Source organism: Eptesicus fuscus, chromosome 20 (genome assembly GCF_027574615.1).
Source record: "Eptesicus fuscus isolate TK198812 chromosome 20, DD_ASM_mEF_20220401, whole genome shotgun sequence".
Lineage (NCBI taxonomy): Eukaryota > Metazoa > Chordata > Mammalia > Chiroptera > Vespertilionidae > Eptesicus > Eptesicus fuscus.
Window position 1 is genome coordinate 14,142,079 of NC_072492.1, and position 20,765 is coordinate 14,162,843.

At 55.9% G+C, this 20,765-nt stretch overlaps 1 protein-coding gene across 2 annotated transcripts in view; it reads right to left on the minus strand.

Annotated features, from left to right (window-relative positions):
- Nucleotides 1–5,321: 5,321 nt before the first annotated feature.
- Nucleotides 5,322–20,765, minus strand: part of SPNS3 (SPNS lysolipid transporter 3, sphingosine-1-phosphate (putative)) — a 44,147-nt gene continuing 28,703 nt past the window's right edge. Inside the window, exons 9-12 of one of the 2 annotated variants that reach the window (XM_008156797.3) lie at nt 13,591–13,656; nt 6,960–7,058; nt 6,651–6,822; nt 5,322–5,714 (exon numbers count right to left, since the gene is read on the minus strand). In XM_008156797.3, the coding sequence (XP_008155019.2) occupies nt 5,641–5,714; nt 6,651–6,822; nt 6,960–7,058; nt 13,591–13,656 (411 nt within the window). In that variant the 3' untranslated portion in view covers nt 5,322–5,640. The remainder of the gene's footprint in view (nt 5,715–6,650; nt 6,823–6,959; nt 7,059–13,590; nt 13,657–20,765) is intronic. The other variant, XM_054709253.1, reaches the window with a different exon arrangement.

Below are 20,765 nucleotides of genomic sequence, written 5' to 3' on the forward strand. Positions count from 1 at the left end.
TTCAGCACTCACCCCGTGCCCATGACACACCAATCTCCATCTCTAGACACAGCCTCATCTCCAAGTACTAGGACCATATGCAGTCTTCTGCACATTCCCTCCTAGACATCCCACAGGCTCCTTGAACTCAGCACATCCAAAATGGAACTCATCATCTTTTTCCTAAACCTCCCCCACCCCCAGTATCATTTATCTCTTGACAAATAGCATCATCATCCACACTGTCACCACGCCGGAAATCTGGGAGCTATTTGGGACTCCTTCTTCTCGCTCAATTCCCACATCTAAGTCCTGTCCATTTGTTCCTCTAATAGCTCCCAAGGTCTGCATTGCTCACTGACTTAGTACAAATCTCTCTGTCTCACTTGGACCCTTTTAAAGCTCAGCACCACCTGCCCCAACATCCTCCTCCAGTCTTTTCTCAGTATTTCTTGACAGCAATTTTCTAAATCACACGTAAGACCCCATCACTACCTTACACAAAAAACATTTCATGTCTCCTTACTGCCTGTGGGATTAAAAATATCTAAGTTCCCTTAAAAATATGTATAGAAGGTCCTTAATATGATCTCCAAAACCTTTCATAACGCTTTGTGACCCATGCCAACCTCTAGCCTCAGATCCTTCGGCCCATCTCTCAAAATTACACTCCACCACACAGAAAATTAAGCTCCATAAACTCATGCACAGTCATACTTCCTGAAGCCCAGAGGAGTGGCAGGAGTTGGGGGCACTTGTGTAGAGTCCTTGCTCTCCCATCCACACAAAAGCCCTTGTCCTACTAATGCAATGCTGCTTCAGTACCACGGAGAGCGTCACATGGGCTCGTCCCCCTCCCCAGGCTCTTGAGTCTTGTTCTGCCTAAGCTGTCTACCTAGTTGCCTCCGCCCGCTTGTTATTTAGAAACCCAGCGCAGACATGGTTTCCTCCAGGAAGCCCTTCTGGAGCCAGCTGAGCAACTGTCATTTCCTCCTCTGGGCTACCTGAGGAACCTGTGTATTCCTCCATCCCATCCCACACATTGTGCTGATTATGTTTGTCCACCCACACACACACCCACCCCACAATAGACTCTGAGTCTCCAGGGCCCATACCCTGTCTGATTCATCCCTGCAGTCCAGTACAGAGGAGGTGTTCAGAGGATGTTTGTTGATTGAATGAGTAAATGACATTTAGCAGGTGCTCCGAAGTATGTGTTGATTTGTATCACATGTCTATTGCTCTAAGCGACTCCAAAACCAGCCCGATTCTTCTCCCTGCCCCTCTGGAAAAGGCATTTCCTCCCTGATTGACTCACCCTCCATGAGCTTCTAAGTGCCATGTTTGTCCACCCTTTGATTACCTTCTCCACAGGTCACCTCCCGCAGTGGGGAGAAGGCACCTGCCCAGGTGTTCCCAGCTAGGATTTGTTGGAGCTCCTCCATCCCCAGCCCACCCTGCCTGAGGAGTTTCCTCAGAATGCTTCATCTCTGCCTCTCTCTGCTGCTCAGAACAGATGGCTCTGAGTCCCCACAAACACAGGCATTTCTGTTCTGTCATTTGAACATGTTTAACACTTTCTAAATTATAGAAACTTCATCCTCCTCTGGTCATGGAACAGACCAACAGAAATGAAGAATCCCTGGAAGGACATCGAGTCCAGCCTCTTCCCTTTTCCCATGGAGAGACCGCATCTGAGATAGGACCAGTGGCCTGCCCAAGGTCATTGTACTGGACACCATATTTGTTCTCTTGTTTTTTATTGTGTGTGGGGGGGTGGTCTTTTTCCCCCTTTCATTGCTGTTTTGTTTTGATGTTCAGAGTCCATCCCCTCTCCTAACAGCACCCTCGTATCCTGGCCTTAGTACATCAAGGCATGGCATAGGATCCGCTTGCCCAGTGTTTTAAATCTTGAGTAGGGTGGCAAAAGAAGTGGGAAAATTTGTCTGGAGCTTGGTGAAGGCCCCCCAGTAAGATGATCCAAGGAGCCCTGGCTCCTGAATCTCCTATCTTCCCATCAATTTTGTGAACTCCTGATGTGCTTCCAACAAATTTCCTTCTGACTTAAGATAGTTTCTGTTGCACACAACCCTACCACGCTCACTGGCATGGCCACACAGAAGGAGCACATGCAGTCACATACCTCTTGCTGCCTCCTGACAGCTCTGTCTCTAGAGTTTGCATCAAACCAAGCAACCTCACAGGCCCACCCAGGCATGGAGGAAAGACAGACACTTCAGGGACTAAAGCAGGCAGACCGATGTCTGGGTGTTGCAGGGGAACAGCCAGGGTTGGGGTGGTCATCTCGATACACATGTTCAATCCTTCAAGCCCAGGGTCAGGGTGGTGGAAGAGCTTTTATCAAGACCCTGTAAACACAACTTCATATGCTCGTACACCAACACAGAAAGGAGTACGCACAGGCACACACACTGGCAGGCACACCCGCATGCCAGGATGACACCTGGCCCTGGCATGCAGCATGTTTCTGGGAAGAGCAGTCCATTCATTGTGGGAGCAGGTCAGGCTTGAGGACCTCAACCTGTTGAGCAGCATGTTCCCTCGCGACATTCCCAACAAACAAGTCCCGAGTATTAGTGACGGGGATTACTAAGCAAGTGCCCTTTAAGCCAGACAGGTGTGTTCCAGTGGCCACTCCTCTGCTCTAGTCTGAGTGGCTGAGCTCACACTGACCTACACCTGTGACCTCAGCCCAGTCTGGTACTGGTCTCTCCCTCCCAGAGTCCACCAGCCCCGAAGCTCCCACCCCGCTTCAAACCACTTCCGATGATAGCATCCTATAAACTCCTGGCTCAGCATCTTGTCTAGCTCAGTCCTAAGGAGCTCCACCCACCCTGCCCAGCAACCCAAACACCAGGATCCACTGAAGTCAGAAGAAACTGTCCCAGATTACAGGACTCAAGCCCCAACTCCTCAGCTGGCATCTGAGCCCCTCTGGTCTCAGCCAGTCTCTCCTGCCTCCTTTCCCTCCCCTAAAACACACAGGCACTCTCCTCTCCTGCCACACCATACCCCTCCATCATTCATCACAGGTCTGCTCCATTTCTCATACACTAGCCTGGTCTCTTCCTTCCACTGGGAATTCCCTTCCCCCACAACTTCTGCCATTTGCCAGCTCCTAGGCCACCTCCCCAAAGGCTTCTTTCTGAGGGATGTAACTGTTCCTCGGCCCATGGTGCGCCTCACTAGGCCTAGCGGAGTGTGTCTCTGTCTTATCTTGGGCTGTGAGGCCCAAGGGCAGGGCTGGAGTCAGATTCCCTGCCTGCCACCAAGATGGGCACCTACATGTTTCTGGAACTGGCGCCAGTGAAGTTTCTGATCTTTCTCCCCAGCCCCTGGACGCTGGGGTGGGGGAGGAGGGGGGTGGCTGCGGTTCTAACCCTTGGGAAGCCCTCACCCTTTTCTGAGAGCCAAGCCTCCCAGGGGTCCTCCCAGGGCTGTAGGGAGGAAGGCTCGGAACCTGGCGCTGGGTTCTTGTGGGCCTGGACCCGGCCTGTGAGAATCACGTGAGGCCTGGGCTGGAAAAGCCACATTCAACCTCTTAAATATAGCTGGGGAGCGTGCAGCTCAGAGGGGACAGGAAGGGGCCCGGGTCACACAGCCAGCGAATGCTGAAGGACCGTGGCTCCCCGGCTTCCCCCAGACTGGCCGCCTCCTTCTCAGGAGAAACGAAGCGTGATGCTGTGATTTATAATACGTACACGTTTCTGACACAGAGCTCCTAACACCCTTGGAATTTCCTAAGGGATAAGAACCCTAAAGGTATCTTGTTGGTTAATGAGGTGACTTTGGGACCCCACCAGTCCCCCGAGGAGGGGAGGAGGGCTGGAGGTGGAGATCGGTTGCCAATGGCCAATAGTTTAATCAATCGTGCCTATGTAATGGAGGCTCCATAAAAACCCAAAAAGGTCAGCAACCCAGAGCTTGCAGGTTGATGAACACGCGGAGATTGGGGAGAGTGGCACCTGGCGAGGGCATGGAAGCTCCGCCCCTTCCTATAACTTGCCCTGTGTATCTCTTCCATCTGGCGAGGCCTCCATTATATCCTTTTATCATAAACCAGTAATCTAGTAAGTAAACGGGTTTCCGAGTTCTGTGGCCACTTTAGTGAGTTCATCACACCCAAGGAGGGGAACCTCTGATTTATAGCCAGCTGGTCAGAGGCACAGGTAACAACCTGGACTTGGGATTGGCATCAGAAGTGGGGGGCGAGGGGGAGGCTTGTAGGACTGAACCCTTAGCCTGTAGGGTCTGACACCATCTCTGGGTAGACTGTCAGAACCCAGTGGGATTGCAGGACACCCAGCTGGTGTCAGAGAATTGCTTGGTGCTGTAGGAACTCCCCACCCACATGGTAATTGGGTGCAGAACCCTTTACAAAATATCCTCAGGAGTCCTTTTTCTTATCACGGGACAGCTCCCCCCATTTCATGAGCTCCAAGTGTCAAATCCTGGGTTGAGGGGCTGGTTGAGAGGCGTGGCCTCTCCTGGGGGAGAGCTGGGCCTGGAGAACAGGCGTGGGCTGAGCGAGAGTCTAGCTCCTGGAACTTGTCCCACCCACCAGTGAGCACAGGGAGGGCACACAGGGGGCAGGGATGGAGCAAGCAAGGGCCAGGAGGTGAGCATAGGGCTGGGCCACTGCTCTGCCCACAGCTGCTGGGAGACAGGCACAGCCTGGCACAGTGAAGGGGGCGATCGGCAAGTAAACAAGTGATCGCCTGGCCGGGCACCAGGGGAGGGGGAGAGGAGCTCATGCTCACAGGCGGAACGAACATGCCGCCCGCCTGGAAGCTGCTGATCTCCTGCAGGGCCCGCTGCGCCCAGCTGCTCTGAGCCCAGTGGGAGTCCCGCAGAGCCAGCCCTCCCGTGGGCTGTGCGAGGGTCAGGGTGTGGGGACAGGGTGGGGGCCAGTGTGCAGAGCAAGGCACAGCCAGGAGTACTCCTGCTCAGCCCTGTGAGCCCCTGGTCTGCGCAGGCGTGGGCACTCCTCCATGTCGCTCCCTGGAACTTGAAGCCGCACACCCACACCCACACCCGCACCCTAGTAGAAACCTATCTCCAAGACTACGGATTCGGCCCCCACCTTTTGTTCAGAGGCTGAATTCATGGAGAGGGGTGTCCTGTGCCCTCCTGACCCTGCAGGGTGAGGACACTGAGTCACAGTGGGAAGTCCAGGGTGGAGAGGCCTAGAGACCCATCGGAGCGGCTCCCTCCGTTTCCCCACCTCTTCCTTTCCTGCTCCCACTCCCAGCAGAGGCACGGCGAGACTATAAATAACATAATGGCCCAAAGGCCTGCCATCCACGGGCTTTGTACTGGCCATACTTTAATCAGGGCCTCCTGACAGACAGGCTGAGGACCCCAGGCTGGAGCAGGCCCGTGCTGGGGGCAGGCGCAGGCCCAGGCCTCCCACGGAGGATGCTGATAGCTCAATTCCCAGCCCCGCCACAGGCACTGCCAGCTCTCTATGGGAGCAAAGACATGGCAGGTGCAGCTCGGCCAGAGTTCCGGAGCCACAGCCAAGGGTGAGCAGAGGCACTGACACTGTGGAGACCAACAGCAGGGTTGCAGACAGGGTGGGTGGGACTCCTCGCTGCAGGACGGGGGGGTGGTGGAGGGGAGCACAGGAGGGGAGACGCCTCAGGAGTCCTCTGTGGAAGCGTCCGTGCCAGGAAGCAGGCGTTGGCACTCCGCATCCTTGCCGTCCGGGGTCCCTGTGTGAGGAAAAGCTCAGCCAACCCCAAAGGAGGCAAAAGGAGCGTTGGGACCAGGCCTGGGCAGTCAGTCAGGAAATCCTCTAGCTTCCATTTTCAAAACAAACTCCAAATCCGACCCCTTCTTCAACGCCGCCGCCACCACGGTCCCAGCCCCGCCGCTCTCCCTTGAGGCTGCGGAGCCTCCTGTGGCCTCTGCATCAATGCCAAGCCCCTACAGTCTACTCTCAACACAGCAGCCAGAGTGATGCTTTTGCAGGAAAAATCAGTTGCCTGAAGGCTCATCTGCTGGACACCCCACAGGGCCCCCATCTCACTCAGAGTTAAAGCCCCAGTTCCTACAAGGGCCCCTCGAAACACTCCATGCTCTGACCCCATTACCGCCACCCTTATGCCTTTCCCTTCGCTCTTGCTCCAGCTGCACTAGCCTCCTTGCCAGTCCTCAAACACATCAGGTACATCCCACCTCAGGGCCTTTGCACTAGCTGTTCCCTCTCCACAGACAGCTGCCTGGCTCATGCCCTCAACTCCAAATCTTTGCTCCAATGTCACCTGTGCAGTGAGGACCTCCCTCATCATCCTTTAGAAAATTTTAAACTGCCTCTACCTGTTCCTCTCGACCCACTTTTCCTGCTTAATGTCTCTCCGTAGCACTTATCACCTCAAACACACTCCATCTTTTGCTTTTTTTTGGTTTGTTTCATGAATCTCTGCCTTCTAGAGCATCAGATCCATGAGAACTTGTACTTGGCATTCGCTCGCCAGCATCTGCAACCTTGCCTGGCACATAGCAAGGGCATAATAACTATTTTTGAATGAGTGAATAAATGAATGAATGAACAAATAAACTGGCCAGGAACTCAGGGGGTGGCTGGTGCTCCTTGCTCCTGTGGGGTTCAGCCCTGAGCCTGGCATGGGTGTGAGGGGTGGAGGTACCTGAGCCAGGCTGCTGGGCCTGTGCCTGGTCTTTCTCCAGGTGCAGTGCAACCTGCAGGAAGCAGCCGCCCCCCAGGACGATGGCGAAAGCACAGCACAGGAAACTCTGCTGAAGGCTGAGGAAGCGCTGCAGGTAGGTGTCGGGGCGTCTGGCCCGCAGGACACTGGAGATCTGCAGAGGAGGGATGCTGGGTCTGCAGGCCCACCAGGCCAGCTTGCAGGCCTTACCACATGCATTTCTGCCCCAGACCTTCCCCACCTCACACACACTCAGGCCCGCCTGCAGCCCAGCCACCCGCCTCGCCTTACCAGTCCAATGAGATAGGGGCTGCTGGCATCTCCTAGGACGTGGCCCACTGTGATCTGAAGCGCCTCTGCTGTCCCCCGGCATTTGGGCAGCACCACTGACTGTAAAACACAGGAGCACCAGGGTAGCCCTCCAAGCGAGGGCAGGGAGTGGATGCCCCCTCATGCTCACCTCCTGCTTCTCTCCTGCCAAGAACCGGAGGTGTGACAGGCTGGCCCAGGGAATACGATGAGAGGGAGTCAATGACCCCAGTGCCTAAAGCCTCACCACCAAATGGCAGGCCCCACCGAGGTTCAGGAAGACTCCCTGGTCTCCCAGGATGGGGGTGCCAAGGCCCCTGATGAGGCCACCCCTCTTGAAAGTTTGCTCTTAAACTAGCAGGGACAAGGCATGGCTGTGACAACAGAGGTGGGCTGGGGCCTTCCAACTCAGGGGCCCGGGAAGCAGCAGTGCAGGCTGCCAGGGTGAAAGTGGGTACACCGCCAGGTGCAGGCGTGGTGGGCGCCTGGGCAGGACAGAGAAAGGTCAGCTGGGCCTTTCTCTCAAGAAGTTCAAGCCCACCCTAGCTGGTTTGGCTCAGTGGATAGAGCGTCGGCCAGGGGACTGAAGGGTCCCAAGTTGGATTCTAGTTAAGGGCACATGCCCAGGTTACAGGCTCGATCCCCAGTGGGTGGTGTGCAGGAGGCAGCCGATCAATGATTCTCTCGCATCATTGATGTTTCTCTCTCTCTCTCACCCTCTCTCTTCCTCTCTGAAATCAATAAAAATATTTTTTAAAAAGAAGTTCAAGCCCCACTTGGCAGAGACCAACAGCAGCCTAGCTGGAGAGGCCCACACAACTCCACAGAAAGGGTAGGGAGGTTAGGAATATGAATTCTGGAGTCAGAATGTCTGTGTGACTTTGGGCAAGTTGCTTTCTGTGCCTCAGTCTCCTCATCCCCAAACGGGGATAATAATAGTACCTCCAGGGAGGGTTATGCTCTTAGCGTTCTTCATCCAGTACCTGGAGGCTTCTGTGGACATCAGATGGAAACAGCATCCTATGACTGTGGGAGGCAGAATGCCTCCGGACATTGGAACATGCTGTGCCTTCTGCCTGGCCAGCCTCCCCTCTCTGGTCCAGCTGGAGCATCCCTATTTGTCCTTTGGGACTGACCTTTGGGTCACCTCCTCTGTGAAGCCTTTCAGAGCTCAGGGACCTGCCCTGAGTTCCCACGGCCCTTGTGTGCACCCCTAACTGAATGCACATCCACCACCACTGGGACGGTTCCTCCTTTGTCCACCTCCTCTTACCCCTCCATTGTCTGGGAAGCAAAGCTCCGAATTTCTCTTGGGGTGCCTGGGATACAGCGAGGCACCAGGCACAGAGGGGACTGCTAAATAAATCAAGTAGATCTAAAAACTGGTCCCAGGAAAAACCCTGCCTGGACCCACAGCTGTGGCAGGGGCCGGGGGCGGGGGGTTCAAGCAGAAGCCACACGGTCCCCACGGAGCAGCCACAGGGGAGCTTCCCACTGCAGAGGCTTCTCCCTGAGATCTAGGTGTCCTAGAGCCCATCAGAGAGTATAACAATGAGAATAATTACTAACATTTACTAAATGCTTCCTGTGTGTGTATTACTTATATATGTGTGTACATATACATATTTATATGTGAATATATATTTATATGTGTATATATATTTAAATATATGTGTGTGTATATTCATATGTATATATATATTTAAATATATACTGAGTGGCCAGATTATTATGATCTCTGAATGCATAATAATCTGGCCACTCAGTGTATATCCTATATAATAAAAGGCTAATATGCAAATTGTCCCCTCAACCAGGAGTTCGACCAGCAGGCAGGCCGGCCAACCGCCCATGTCCCCTCCCTCTGGCCAGGCTGGCCGGACCCCACCCATGCACGAATTCATGCACCGGGCCTCTAATATATATATATATATACCGTATTTTCCGGCGTATAAGACAACCTTTTAACCCAGGAAAATCTTCTCAAAAGTCAGGGGTCTTATACGCCAGAAAATACAGTAACCCACCCATCATTTGGCAATAACTCACTTTAATTCTAAATTGTAAATACCGTATTTTTTGGCATATAAGACCCCTGACTTTTGAGAAGATTTTCCTGGGTTAAAAGGTCGTCTTATATGCCGGAAAGTACGGCGTATATATATGTATACACACACACACACACACATACACACACACACACACACACACACACACTGAGTGGCCAGGTTATTATGCATTCAGAGATCATAATAATCTGGCCACTCAGTGTATGTGTGTGTATATATGTATATATGCATGTACAGATATATACAAATGAATATACATACTAGTGTGTATATTCAACCCAGCCATGGGGGGGTATGATTATTATCCACATTTTCTCAGTGAGGAAACCTCCCACAGGAAGGGTGAGTAACTTGCAGGGCCACCCAGCCAGGAAACAGCAGGCCTGAGCTTTGATCCCAGGCCTTCTCCCTCCAGTGCGGGCCTACTGACCACTCAGCTGCTAGGAGCAAGGAGGAGTCTTTCCACAATATTTATGTGTTTGTTCTAGAACATTTGGAAAACAGAGAGAAGGATAAAAAGGACAAGTTCATCCCTAGCCCTGCAAACAGGTAACGGGTAGAGACTGGGGAGGGGCATTCCAGGCCAGGGACAGTGTGAGCAAAGAAAGCAGGAAGCAGGGACTGGGAGCCACAGGGGGTCTGGTGAGAAGGGCAGGGCAGAGCAGTTGGAGTCACTCTTGTGGGTGACCCGCTAGTCCTGGGGTCACTGGTGCTGAGCCACTCTTTCCAGGTGCTGAGAAAGCGGGGCCTCCCGCCCATCACGGCAACCTGCCAACAGGCCTGAGGAGGAACTGACCACAGCGCTGCACCTTCCCCAAGCGCTTCCTTCTCACCCCATAATTATGTGATTACTCACTAGCAGTTCTGGGGAAAAGGGCAGGAATTCCTAGAGGCCAGGCCCTGAGTGTCCAAAAAAGCCCATTCGGGGCCAGGGCTGCGTGGACCCTCAGAGTAAGATCCAGGCAGGCTGCTCCCATCCTCCCCTCCCAGGAACCCCAGGCAGTGGCTAGAGAGGGAAGTCCCCCCCACCCACTGCCTGCTCTGGGCCCCCTTGTCTCCACGTGGCCAGAGGGCCATGGCTGGACCCACCAGCTGCTGGAGAGCCCAGCTGGTCATTGTAGAAGCGAGAGGCTTTTGGTTTCCCAAACACCCAGGCTCGCTCTATTCTGAGACAAATACACCTCTGTTTTTATTCCCCTCCTTAGAGGAGCAGTTCCCTTTATAGCCCGGGGTATAACCAGCGACAACCAAGGGCCCACAGAGATTCAGAGTGGCAACCACCAGGTGCAGACTCCCTGGCAGCCTGCCTCCTGCGCTCCCCACTCAGCCCTTACACTGGGACCCCCTGGGAGTGTGAGCAGACACCCCTGGGAGTGTGAGCAGACAGCTACCTGGAGGGCAGAAGGCAGAGCAGGGAGGTGTTGGGACTGGTCAGCAGCACAGGAGGGTTACCCTGCGGGGGGTAGGAGAATCTGCTGGGAGGTGGGGGACGAGTCCTGTGGCTGGATTCCAGCCTCCAGAGGACGGACCTGGGAGAGGGCGTGAGCTCCCCTCTGCCCTCCTCCCCAGGGCTGGGCTGGAATGAGCTGACTCTGGGTCACCCCAAGGGGGGCCCAGACAGACAGGAGGGCTGGGAGGGAGCTGGAGCCCACTGGTAGGTTCGGGGAAGCTGGGAGCTCCGCCTGGGAAGACACAATGTCAGCCTTCCGGGGAGCAGTGCCCTTGGGGACCCGGCTGGGCTAGGGGGAGCTTGTCGGAGTGAGTCTGAGGTGAGTCTTGGCTGTGACAGAGCCAGATCCTTTTCATCAACAGGATGAGCCAGGACGGGGTCTTCCAGGGCTCAGGGCGGAGCGCCTTGTCAGAGAGACGTGAACAAGGGGGTGGACAGCACTAGTAGGTTTTGCAGAGGGTTCACGGACTGAGGAGCTCGTGCCAGACCAGTGGGCTCCAGGTATGCAGCGAGGAACATCTACGTCAGGATCCCATGGAATGTCCATTAGAAATGCTGATCCCTGGCCCCCGTGCAGACCCACTGCATCGGAGCTGAATTTGCAACAAGCTCCCCAAACATGAATCATGAACTTCGAGAACCACTGGACCAGAGAGCCCTGAGGTCTCTTTCCTCGGGAGAATCCGGCCTCTCTTATTTGTGGATATGCGGACCCGAGAGCAGTGCTCCTGGGGCAGGACGGAGATGGAGGCTGCCTCCATGGAGCCCTCAGGAATCCGCAGGATGCGGTAGCAGGGATCAGCTCACCTGTCCCTATAGCCTGGGGCCTCCTCACTCCCTGGGTCTTGCCCAATGAGACCACCTGTGCCTCAGGAGCAAGAGCCTGCGCACAGATGCGACCCTTCGGCCATACCCATGTCCCCACACCCCTGCCCTGATCCAGGCTCCTCCCACAGCACTCACCTACCCCTCCTTCTCCCCTCCCTGCTCCCGCCCCATTTCTAGAAAAGCAACTCCAGCTTCCCAGGATCTTCTGCCAACTCAGCTGCCATCCTGTCTCTCCCCGGGCACAGCTTCCTGCGGGCTTGGTCTGCACTCCAGGTCTCCTTCACCTCCCACTCCTTCCTCATCCTGCTCCCAGCTGGCATCTACTCCTCCTCTCCACACACCAGGTCCCCACAGCTGCCCCTCACCTGTGCTTGGCCAAGGCCACTTCCTCTCTGCCAGGGACCTGAGCTCCCAAGACTGCAAGCACTGGCCCAGCTCCCACCGACAGAGTGCCCAAAGGCAGTCCTCGCTAAGGGGCTTCGGGAAGGTGGGGAGGCAGAAGAAGGGGGCACGAAGCCTTCCCGGGGTGGTGGGCCTTGCTAAGCTTGGGGGCTGGAGGCCTCCGGGCCAGGGAAAGACCCCAGGGAGCACCCAGGTGTCTGGGCCATGGCCAGCCGGCTCTCTGGGTAGCTCCCCAGCAGAGCCAGACGGGTCCAACTATGGCTAAGCAGGCCCTAGCCCTCCCCTTTCCCCAACCCCTACCCCCAGCACACACAGCCCTACGAAGGGGGCTTCCTGGCCAGGTTAATCATTCTTGCGAACACAGACACTGGGGGCCATGGGCGCAGTCTTCACATATCTCTGGTGCTGTCATGTGGAAAAGGGAGCCGCGCTGCGGGGGGCAGGCGAGGGCGCTGCTGGGGGCCGGTTGCAGCTCCCTCTGAACCGCCTGGGAGAACAGCTATGTGGGGTCAGGGGTAGCTCCCTGTGCCTGAAAGTGGGCAATTCCACAAAGAACACGCCTGCCAGCACGTTCCTGCTTTCCCATGGCGTACCCCGCCAGGCCTATATGATTACCCCTTTTTACAGACAAGGAAACTGAGGCCCAAGGCCGTTCAGCAGGTCTGTAGCTGAGTTTGGGCGGGAGCCCAGGTACCCTGTCTGGAGAGAGGAGAAGAGAAGACCTGCCCGCCCTGCAGCTGATACACCCACCGGAGTCAAAGACCCCGCAGGCCCGTCCTCACCGCTGAGCCTGGGCCTCGGGGAGGAGCAGGAGTGAGCACCCCTTCGGCCGCAGTAGTCAAGCAGGCCTTGGCGGCTGATTAAATGGCCGCACTTCCCCACAGCCCTTTCGAACGCAGATTCTAGGAGCCAGGATATCTCTGGGAGATGGAAGATGAGAAAGTGGGAACCTCTGAACTGCTCTCAGCACCCCAGCCAGCATTCTCCGTGCCAGCCAGTGGGCAAAGCTTCACACATACCATCTCATTTCACCCTCACAATAACCCTCAGGGCAAGTTCATCCCCACTTGCCACGCAGGGAAACCGAGGCTCAGGAGCACAAAGTGACTTGCCTAGGTCATACAGCCTGTAAGTGACCGCAGCAGGGCTGAAACCCAGGTCTGTTTCCTGAATCCGAGCCCGTGCCCCGGCCACCCCATCCTCAGGACAGCTCTCAGCCCAGCTGCTCCGATCCCCTGTGCCCAGAGATGAGGGCTCTTGGTTATCCACAAGGGCACAGCCCTTCGGTGCTCAAAGCCCTTCCCTGCATGTCTCCGAGAAGGAAGAAGGGAGACTGGGAAGAAGGGAGACCCTGCACCTAGCAGAGGGATGTGGTCAGGACAGCATCAGGCCTCGTTACAGCCCCTGGCATGGGAGCTGCGGTGGCCCGGACCCGCCTGGGCTCAGTGGCCAGAGCCCTAAAGTCCAACACCCCCACCTACAAGCCCAGAGGGGAGGCCAAGGAGCCTGCTGGTTGAAAAGCAGTGCAGTCGAGAAAGAGGCTGGGAGCCCTGGAGTCAAAAAGCCTGGGCTCCAGTTCTGGCCCAGTGCCTTGGCATGCTATGTGTCCTTTATCCGGGCCCTGCCCTCTCTGAGCCTCCATTTGCTCATCTGCACAATGGGGTGATAGAGGAGACACTTAGGAGTGTCAGGGAAGCCTATGACCCAAGGAATCTATTCAGTGACCTCGGTCCCCTACCCCAGGGTCTCCCTCCCAACATCCAGGCCACCTAACAGCAGAGGTCCAGCCTGAGCTAGGCAGATTCCAGCTCCCCCTGCTCAAAAGGCCCCAAGCCCAGCCCCCCACTCTGACCCCCACACCTACCAGCAGGATATCAGCAACCACTGCCCAGTTGCAGGACAGAAGCAGCTCCCCAAGAGCCAGGAACACCTGTGGACAAAGGGCAGGCAGGTGAGGCCCCTGGACCTCAGTCACCTACCCCTCCGAGCAATGGCTCTTCCCGCTGTGGAGAGGGAGACTGAGGCTGCACAGAGGAAGGTCCATCAAGTCTTATTGGGATGAGCTCAATCCCCAGTGTGGGGCGTGCAGGAGGCAGCCAATCAGTGATTCTCTCTCATCATTGATGTGTCTCTCTCTCTCCTTCTCCCTTCCTTCCTGAAATGAATAAAAATATTTAAAAAAAAGACTTATTGGGATGGCTGAGTCTGGAACTATTTCCTATTCCGGCAGCCTCAAGGGTGGGTGGACATTCCCATGGGACAGGCTGGCAGCCATGACCCAGAGGGGAGGCCAGGCCCCGGCCTGGGAACAGCACTCTCCTCATGGGCAGCCCCCCGGGTCCAGCACTTGAGGTCACCCCTAGGGCCCCAGCAGGAGGCAGCCAGGACTTCCAGGCCACCTTTAGAGGCAGGACAACAGGCTGGGAGAGGGGGAAGCCCTTGCCTCCTCTCTGCTCCCCTAAGGCCTGTGTACACTGACGGGTGCCTATTGTGTGTCCCCACCCCCACCCCAGTGTCTGCTGGCAACAGGAGGCCACCTTGGCCTGTCTCTCCCAGCTCCCTAACCCCCTCCTCGTGCCAAAGGATTAGGACAATCCTCATTCCACTCACTCAAGAAGAGCTTAATGAGGCAGCGAGAAGGAGAAAAGAAGTCTTATTTCTCAGAGCTTCCAAGAGCTTATTGCTGGGGTGGAATCCACCATTCCCGGCGTCACGGGGCCGTGCCCTGGGCAGCCCAGGCTCTGGCTTCCAAAGGCCTGTGAGCACCCAGGGCAGAGGAACCAAGGGCTCATGCCTGCACACACACCTACTGTGTGCCAGGCATGGTCAGTCTGGGCACCCATCTCACCTCGCAGCCGCCTCATAAGGTAGATGTCAGTACACCTATTTCACAGGTGAGGAGGCTCAAGCCCAAGGTCACACAGCAAAACCCTTTCTGGCGAGCCCCTCACCCCTGTGGCTGGCCCTGTGCAAGGTGAGGGACAGGAAGCTGGGGGGCGGGGAGTGAGGCTCCACAGAGGCCTCAGCAGCCACAGTGCCCAGCGAAGCTGGCAGGAGAGAAGCAGAGGAAAGCCCAGGACGGGCAGGGCCCCGGGTAGAGGTGGCGCTGAGCAAAGCCCTGGAGGGTGGGCAGGATCGGGGTGGCCACGGCCAGGAGGCAGAGGACCCGCTGGAGCAGAGGCAGAGAGGCCACGTGCACGCGCCGGGCTGGGCGGGCAGGAGCATGGCCCAGTGCGGGGAGAGGGCAGAATCCACCGAGGAGGGGGAGCAGCTGTGTGTGTTCTCTCGTTAACCAGGCCCTGGTCCTCTGCACCCAAACTTGGGAACCCTGAGGGCAGGGCGGGTCTCCCTCTGGGCCTAGGCGGAGGGCTGGGCACCCACAGGGTGGGGGGCAGACCTGCTGGCAGGCAAGTCTCAGGCGAGGCCCAGGCAGGCCGCAGACCTGCATTCCAGCCTGACAGGATTTGTCCCCCCAGCCTCCTGAGGCCACATGAAAGCCTGGGCTGGGCCCACGGCCACCTCCCCTCACATTCCAGCCGCTCCACCTGGACCGCCACCTCCAGCTTGTGGCGGGCACCCGCCCTGGCACCACGCACTCTGCCTCTCCCTGCCCCCTCACAGCCACAGGACATGCTGAAATACACCTTTTCCTTCCTCCAGCTGGGGCAGGGTGGGGCCCGGGCCCAGAATAGAGCAGATCAGAGGGAGGCTGCAGCCACAATGGGCCATTTAGGCTGAATGCGGCCGCCGAGGATGCCAGGTTTCCTGACACACCTGGAAACCGGCCCCAAGCCACCAAATCCTCTCTCCACACAGCGGCTGGAGGGGCCAAAGGCCTGGCGGAGAAGCCGCCGCCCAATCCCACAATTACAGTCTCCTGAGACAGCTGCTCCAGGAAGGGCCCTCCAACAAAGGGGTGTGTCCTCCCCGTGGATGGGCCGGCCCCACCCTGCCAGGCTGGGCTACCCTGGGAGGGCACCCTCTGGGCCTTGGTTTCCCCAACCAGGCAGCAATCGGGTGGCCCTGACGCTCTGCCAGGCGCCTCCAGCCTGTGCTTCTAAAGCTGGGACCCTCGCCGGGCAGTGCGCGCGTTCCCACAGGCTGCGTGCAACTTGGGTCTGAGAGCTCAGTGGCTCCCGTCTCCAGGTCAGACTCTGGTTCCTCAATTAAAACTGAGAAAGGGCTGTGGCTTGAAATAGTCGCCGTGAACAATGTAGCCAACCGTCTGAGGCTACTCCTACGTGGTTGCCTCAGCCCCACAGGCCAGCACCTCCTGGACACCCTCTCCCGGGTGGCCACAGGCTCCTCTCAGTGACCAGGTCCCCAAACGTGTTGTCTCCTGCTGTGCCCCCAAGTCACTGTCCTCACTGGATGAGCCAGCCAGGACATAGGCCCCAGACAGATGGCCGCCAGCGAGCCCCAAAGCTGCTCTCTGGGAAAGCCTGTTGTACCCCATCACTCAGGCCACACACGGGGAGTGGGAGGGGGGCTCCCCCATACACTGCTCACCCTCACAGCTCTCCAGTCACTGAGTCCTGTCCATTCTGCATCCTAAACGTCCCTCCAATCGCCCGTCCCTCCTGCCCACTGCTGCTGGCCCGGTCCAGGCCTCCCTCTCCCTCCTCCTTACCAGTTTCCCAGGCCCCACACCCCCGCCCCAGCGCTGGAGGGGACTTCCAAAAGGGAAATCGGATTCTGCCCTTGTCCCCTCATCATCTGAGCTTGCTCCCCTGCACCCTGACTGAGTCCCCCTGGGTGACAGGGCCTGGGAACGCTGCCTGGAGCCTGAGAACCGTGTTGCCCCTCAGCCTCTGGCCTTTCCCATTTCAGACTCCAGAGGATTCCCCCTTGATTACTCGCCCTGGCCTTAATCACCCCAACCACAGAGGCGGGCACACACACACACTCACACTGTGATGCAGGCACACAAGCACGCACAGACACGTGCGTATGCAAGACCTCACACACGTGTACGCAAGCTTCAGCACACGTGCACAATCTCACATATGCACACATACATGGACACTCATAACCTGGGACACACGCAAAACTCATGCATCACAAGTACACACATGTGCAGGTAACATGAATGACATTAAAACTCGGGTGGCTAAAGCACCAACCAAGTAGACGGTGGCTGTAAACACTGGTACATGCTCACTTGGTGAAAAACAGCCTAGCATGTGTGTGTGCATGCTTGTGGTCTCATAACATGGACAGCACACACAATCACATGTGCATACACACATATGCATGTACACAAACATGTTCGTGCCCTCGCACTCATGCACATGGAAATGCATATACTCACACCTTCACACACACACATACACACCTCTCCCGGGCACACCTGCACGCACAGGGAGGCAGGGGAGGGAGCCGGAGGAGAGAGGAAGCCCCTGCCCAGAGAAGGCTCAGTCCCTATGGGGTGGTGGGCAGTGTCTTCCACCTTGGCCCACCTAAGTCTTCCAATTGGGCAGTATCTGACCTCTGACCTGCAAAGAACGGATTCTAGGCCCCGCCAGGAAGAGAGACGGCAGACATCCTCCATGGACCCGTGGAGCTAAGACCCGATCCTCTCCTTTCATGGATCAGCTCCTCTCCCCGTGTGGCTGGCCCAGTCAGGACACAGGCCCCAGGCACAGACTGGCTGCCAGCAAGCTGCCCTGCTGGCTGGCACACTTCGCCCCTGGGCCTGCCAATCTGTAATTGCAGGGACTGGCTTCAGGGCACAAGGGCACCACCTGTTTCCCAGGGGCCAGCAGCAGCCCGCGGTCTGATAGGCAGGCAGGGGCGTGAGACTGTGGGCTCTCCAGGTGGGCTCCGCTGACCATCCAAGAAGAGACACCTGCTAGATCTTGGCAGGAAGTGGGGCCAGCGGAGGAAGGGCCAGTGGGTCTCTACAGTCCCTCTGAGGAAGCCCCTGGCAGGTCTGGTTGCTCCAGCCCAAGATGCAAGAGAAAAAGGGCTTATTCACGAAGCCCCTCAAGGGCTAAGTTGTAGGAGACACACACACCCCCACCCCCGCCGAGCGTGGGCACCTGCATGGCCCAGCTATCTGCCCCCACCACCACGGGCCAGAGAGAAAAACCCTTAGCTGACCCTGACCACGGCTGTGGTGGGCACTCGTCCTGGCACATCCCCGCCAACCACTTCACAAGTCTCCCCCGTGGGCATCCCTGGTCCTTGCTCAGGAGTCCTCAAAGCTCAGAAGGACAGAATTCCCTTCTGGATGGAAAGGCCTCGGGCACTGCCAAGCTGGCTCTGGCCTGGGTGGTGGTGGACACATCCCTCCTTGGGCAAGTAGGGAACTCAGAGCCATGATCTAGTAGTTTGGGCTAGAAGGGGCCTCCAAGGTCATCTGGGGCAGCTCCTGTGTGAAGATGGAAGGCTGAAATTGCAACACGGACTTCCCTTCCCCCGAAAGGAAAAAATAGTAACTCAGAAAAATGTTGTTTTTCACCAAAGAACAAAACTTCATGAGACAAACATTAAGTATTGGCAGACAAGGGGAAAAACAAACACAATTCTGAACTAGAGTAGAGCGTAGAGTTCTCCAAAATCCCCTTATGGGAGGGAAATAACGGAAGGATCCTAAGTCCCCCCCGCCCTCCCCCTACCCCCCCACCCCCGCCCCGCTCTTGGCTGAGAACCAGTGGCAAAAGCTGCTGGGGAAGGGGGGGTGGGAATGAGTAAAAGTGGAGAAAGTGAACAATGGCTCCAGTTACTGACTCCACTCAAGGCCAGAGCACAGCCCCCATCCCAGAAGGGGATGCACCCAGTAATTAGGTAGAATATGGTAGAGCATTTCCTAAATCCCAGAGGAGAGAGCAGGGAGCCCAGGTGTTGGAACAAAGACTCCTCAGGCCTCACCTGAGCCCTGCAATTCCCTCAGGCGACAGAAAACCTAATGCTCAACGCCAACTGCGCTCCTTTGGAGAAGAGAATGTCACAGAGAAGGCTGGAAGGGAGTCAAGACCAAAGTCGCCCACAGGCCGTCAAAGCAAATTCAGTATCTGAGCAGAGTTGCCCAGACCCAAGCTAGGGGAGAGCACTCAGCAGACAGAGAGAGAGTAGAAGAAAGAAAAGGAAAGGAAGAGAAATGAAAAGGAGGGAGCGGAGGGAGGGGAAGGGGGAAAGGAAAGGAAGGGAAGAGGGAAGGGAAGGGAAGGGAAGGGAAGGGAAGGGAAGGGAAGGGAAGGGAAGGGAAGGGAAGGGAAGGGAAGGGAAGGGAAGGGAAGGGAAGGGAAGGGAAGGGAAGGGAAGGGAAGGGAAGGGAGGGGAAGGGAAAGGAAGGGAAGGGAAGGGAAGGGAAGGGAAGGGAAGGGAAGGGAAGGGAAGGGAAGGGAAGGGAAGGGAAGGGAAGGAGGGAAGGAGGGAAGGGAAGGGAAGGGAAGGGAAGGGAAGGGAGGAAGGAAGGAAGGAAGGAAGGAAGGAAGGAAGGAAGGAAGGAAGGAAGGAAGGAAGGAAGGAAGGGGGAAGGGAAGGGAAGGGAAGGGAAGGGAAGGGAAGGGAAGGGAAGGGAAGGGAAGGGAAGGGAAGGGAAGGGAAGGGAGGGGAGGGGAGGGGAAGGGAGGAAGGGAAGGGAAGGGAAGGGAGGGGAAGGGAAGGGAAGGGAAGGGAAGGGAAGGGAAGGGAAGGGAAGGGAAGGGAAGGGAAGGGAAGGGAAGGAAGGGAAGGGAGAGAGAAAGGGGGAATGGGGGAAAGAATCCAACCTAAAAGACAGATAATATGAGAAGGAGCAGAAGAAAATTCCTTATAATTGCTTCAGACTAGATTGAATGTTTATTCAATCAAGAAAGAGCTCAGGGATTAAACGAACCCCCATAGGATGAGATATAAAAGAATGTCACAGACCTAAGGAAATAAATGGGGGGGGGGGACAAAACAGAAAACAACATTATTACAGAACAAACACATTATAAACAGCTAGAAACAGAATATGCATTAACAAAAGACTTGCTGATATCAAGAAAAGGCTTGATGTAATCTCACTGACGAGTGATTTTTTTGAAATACCAAGAGAAGGAAACATGAGGGAGAAGTGAATGATATGGAAGACACATGAAGGTGCTCGGGCTGCGACTGGAGCAAGCAAGCACCCAAGGCACCGGATTTAAGGAGCTGCTTCCCCTCAGGTGGCACACAGGCAGGGTCAATACCTGAGAGGCACCCCCTCCTGAAATTATGTGTCCTCCATGCCCTGCTTGCCTCACCCTAGGGCCAGCCCTGGAGATGATACAACCCACGTAAAAACAAACAAACATAAGAACTATTCAAAGAGTTGAAAAGGGGAAGGAGGATACTCCACACTGATTCAGATAAGACGAACATTATTAGGCCCAGCTGGGCATGGCTCAGTGGTTGAGTGGCAACCTATGAGCCAGAAGGTCACATTGGACTCCCAGTCATGGCACATGCCCGCGTTTCTGGCTCAATCCCCAATGGTGGGGGGAGGGGACGGGAAGGGGTGCAGGAGGCAGCCGATCAATGATTCTCTCTCATCGTTGATGTTTCTCTCTCTCTCTCTCTGAAATCAATAAAAACATATTTTTTAAAAAGGAGAACATTAGCCCTAACTGATTTGGCTCAGTGGATAGAGCATCGGCCTGTGGACTCAAGGGTCCCAGGTTCGATTCCGGTCAAGTACATGTACCTTGGTTGCGGGCACATCCCCAGTAGGGAGTGTTTCTAACTCATCGATGTTTCTAATTCTCTATCCCTCTCCTTTCCTCTCTGTAAAAAATCAATAAAACATATTTTTTTTTAAAAAAAAAAGGAGAACATTGCCAAAACCAGTTTGGCTCAGTGGATAGAGCTTCAGCCTTCGGACTCAAGGGTCCCAGGTTCGATTCCGGTCAAGGGCATGTACCTTGGTTGCGGGCACATCCCCAGTAGGGGGTGTGCAAGAGGCAGCTGATTGATGTTTCTCTCTCATCGATGTTTCTAACTCTCTATCCCTCTCGTCCTCTCTGTAAAAAATCAATAAAATATTTTTTTTTTAAAAAAAAAAGGAGAACATTAATGTTATTGGGAAGA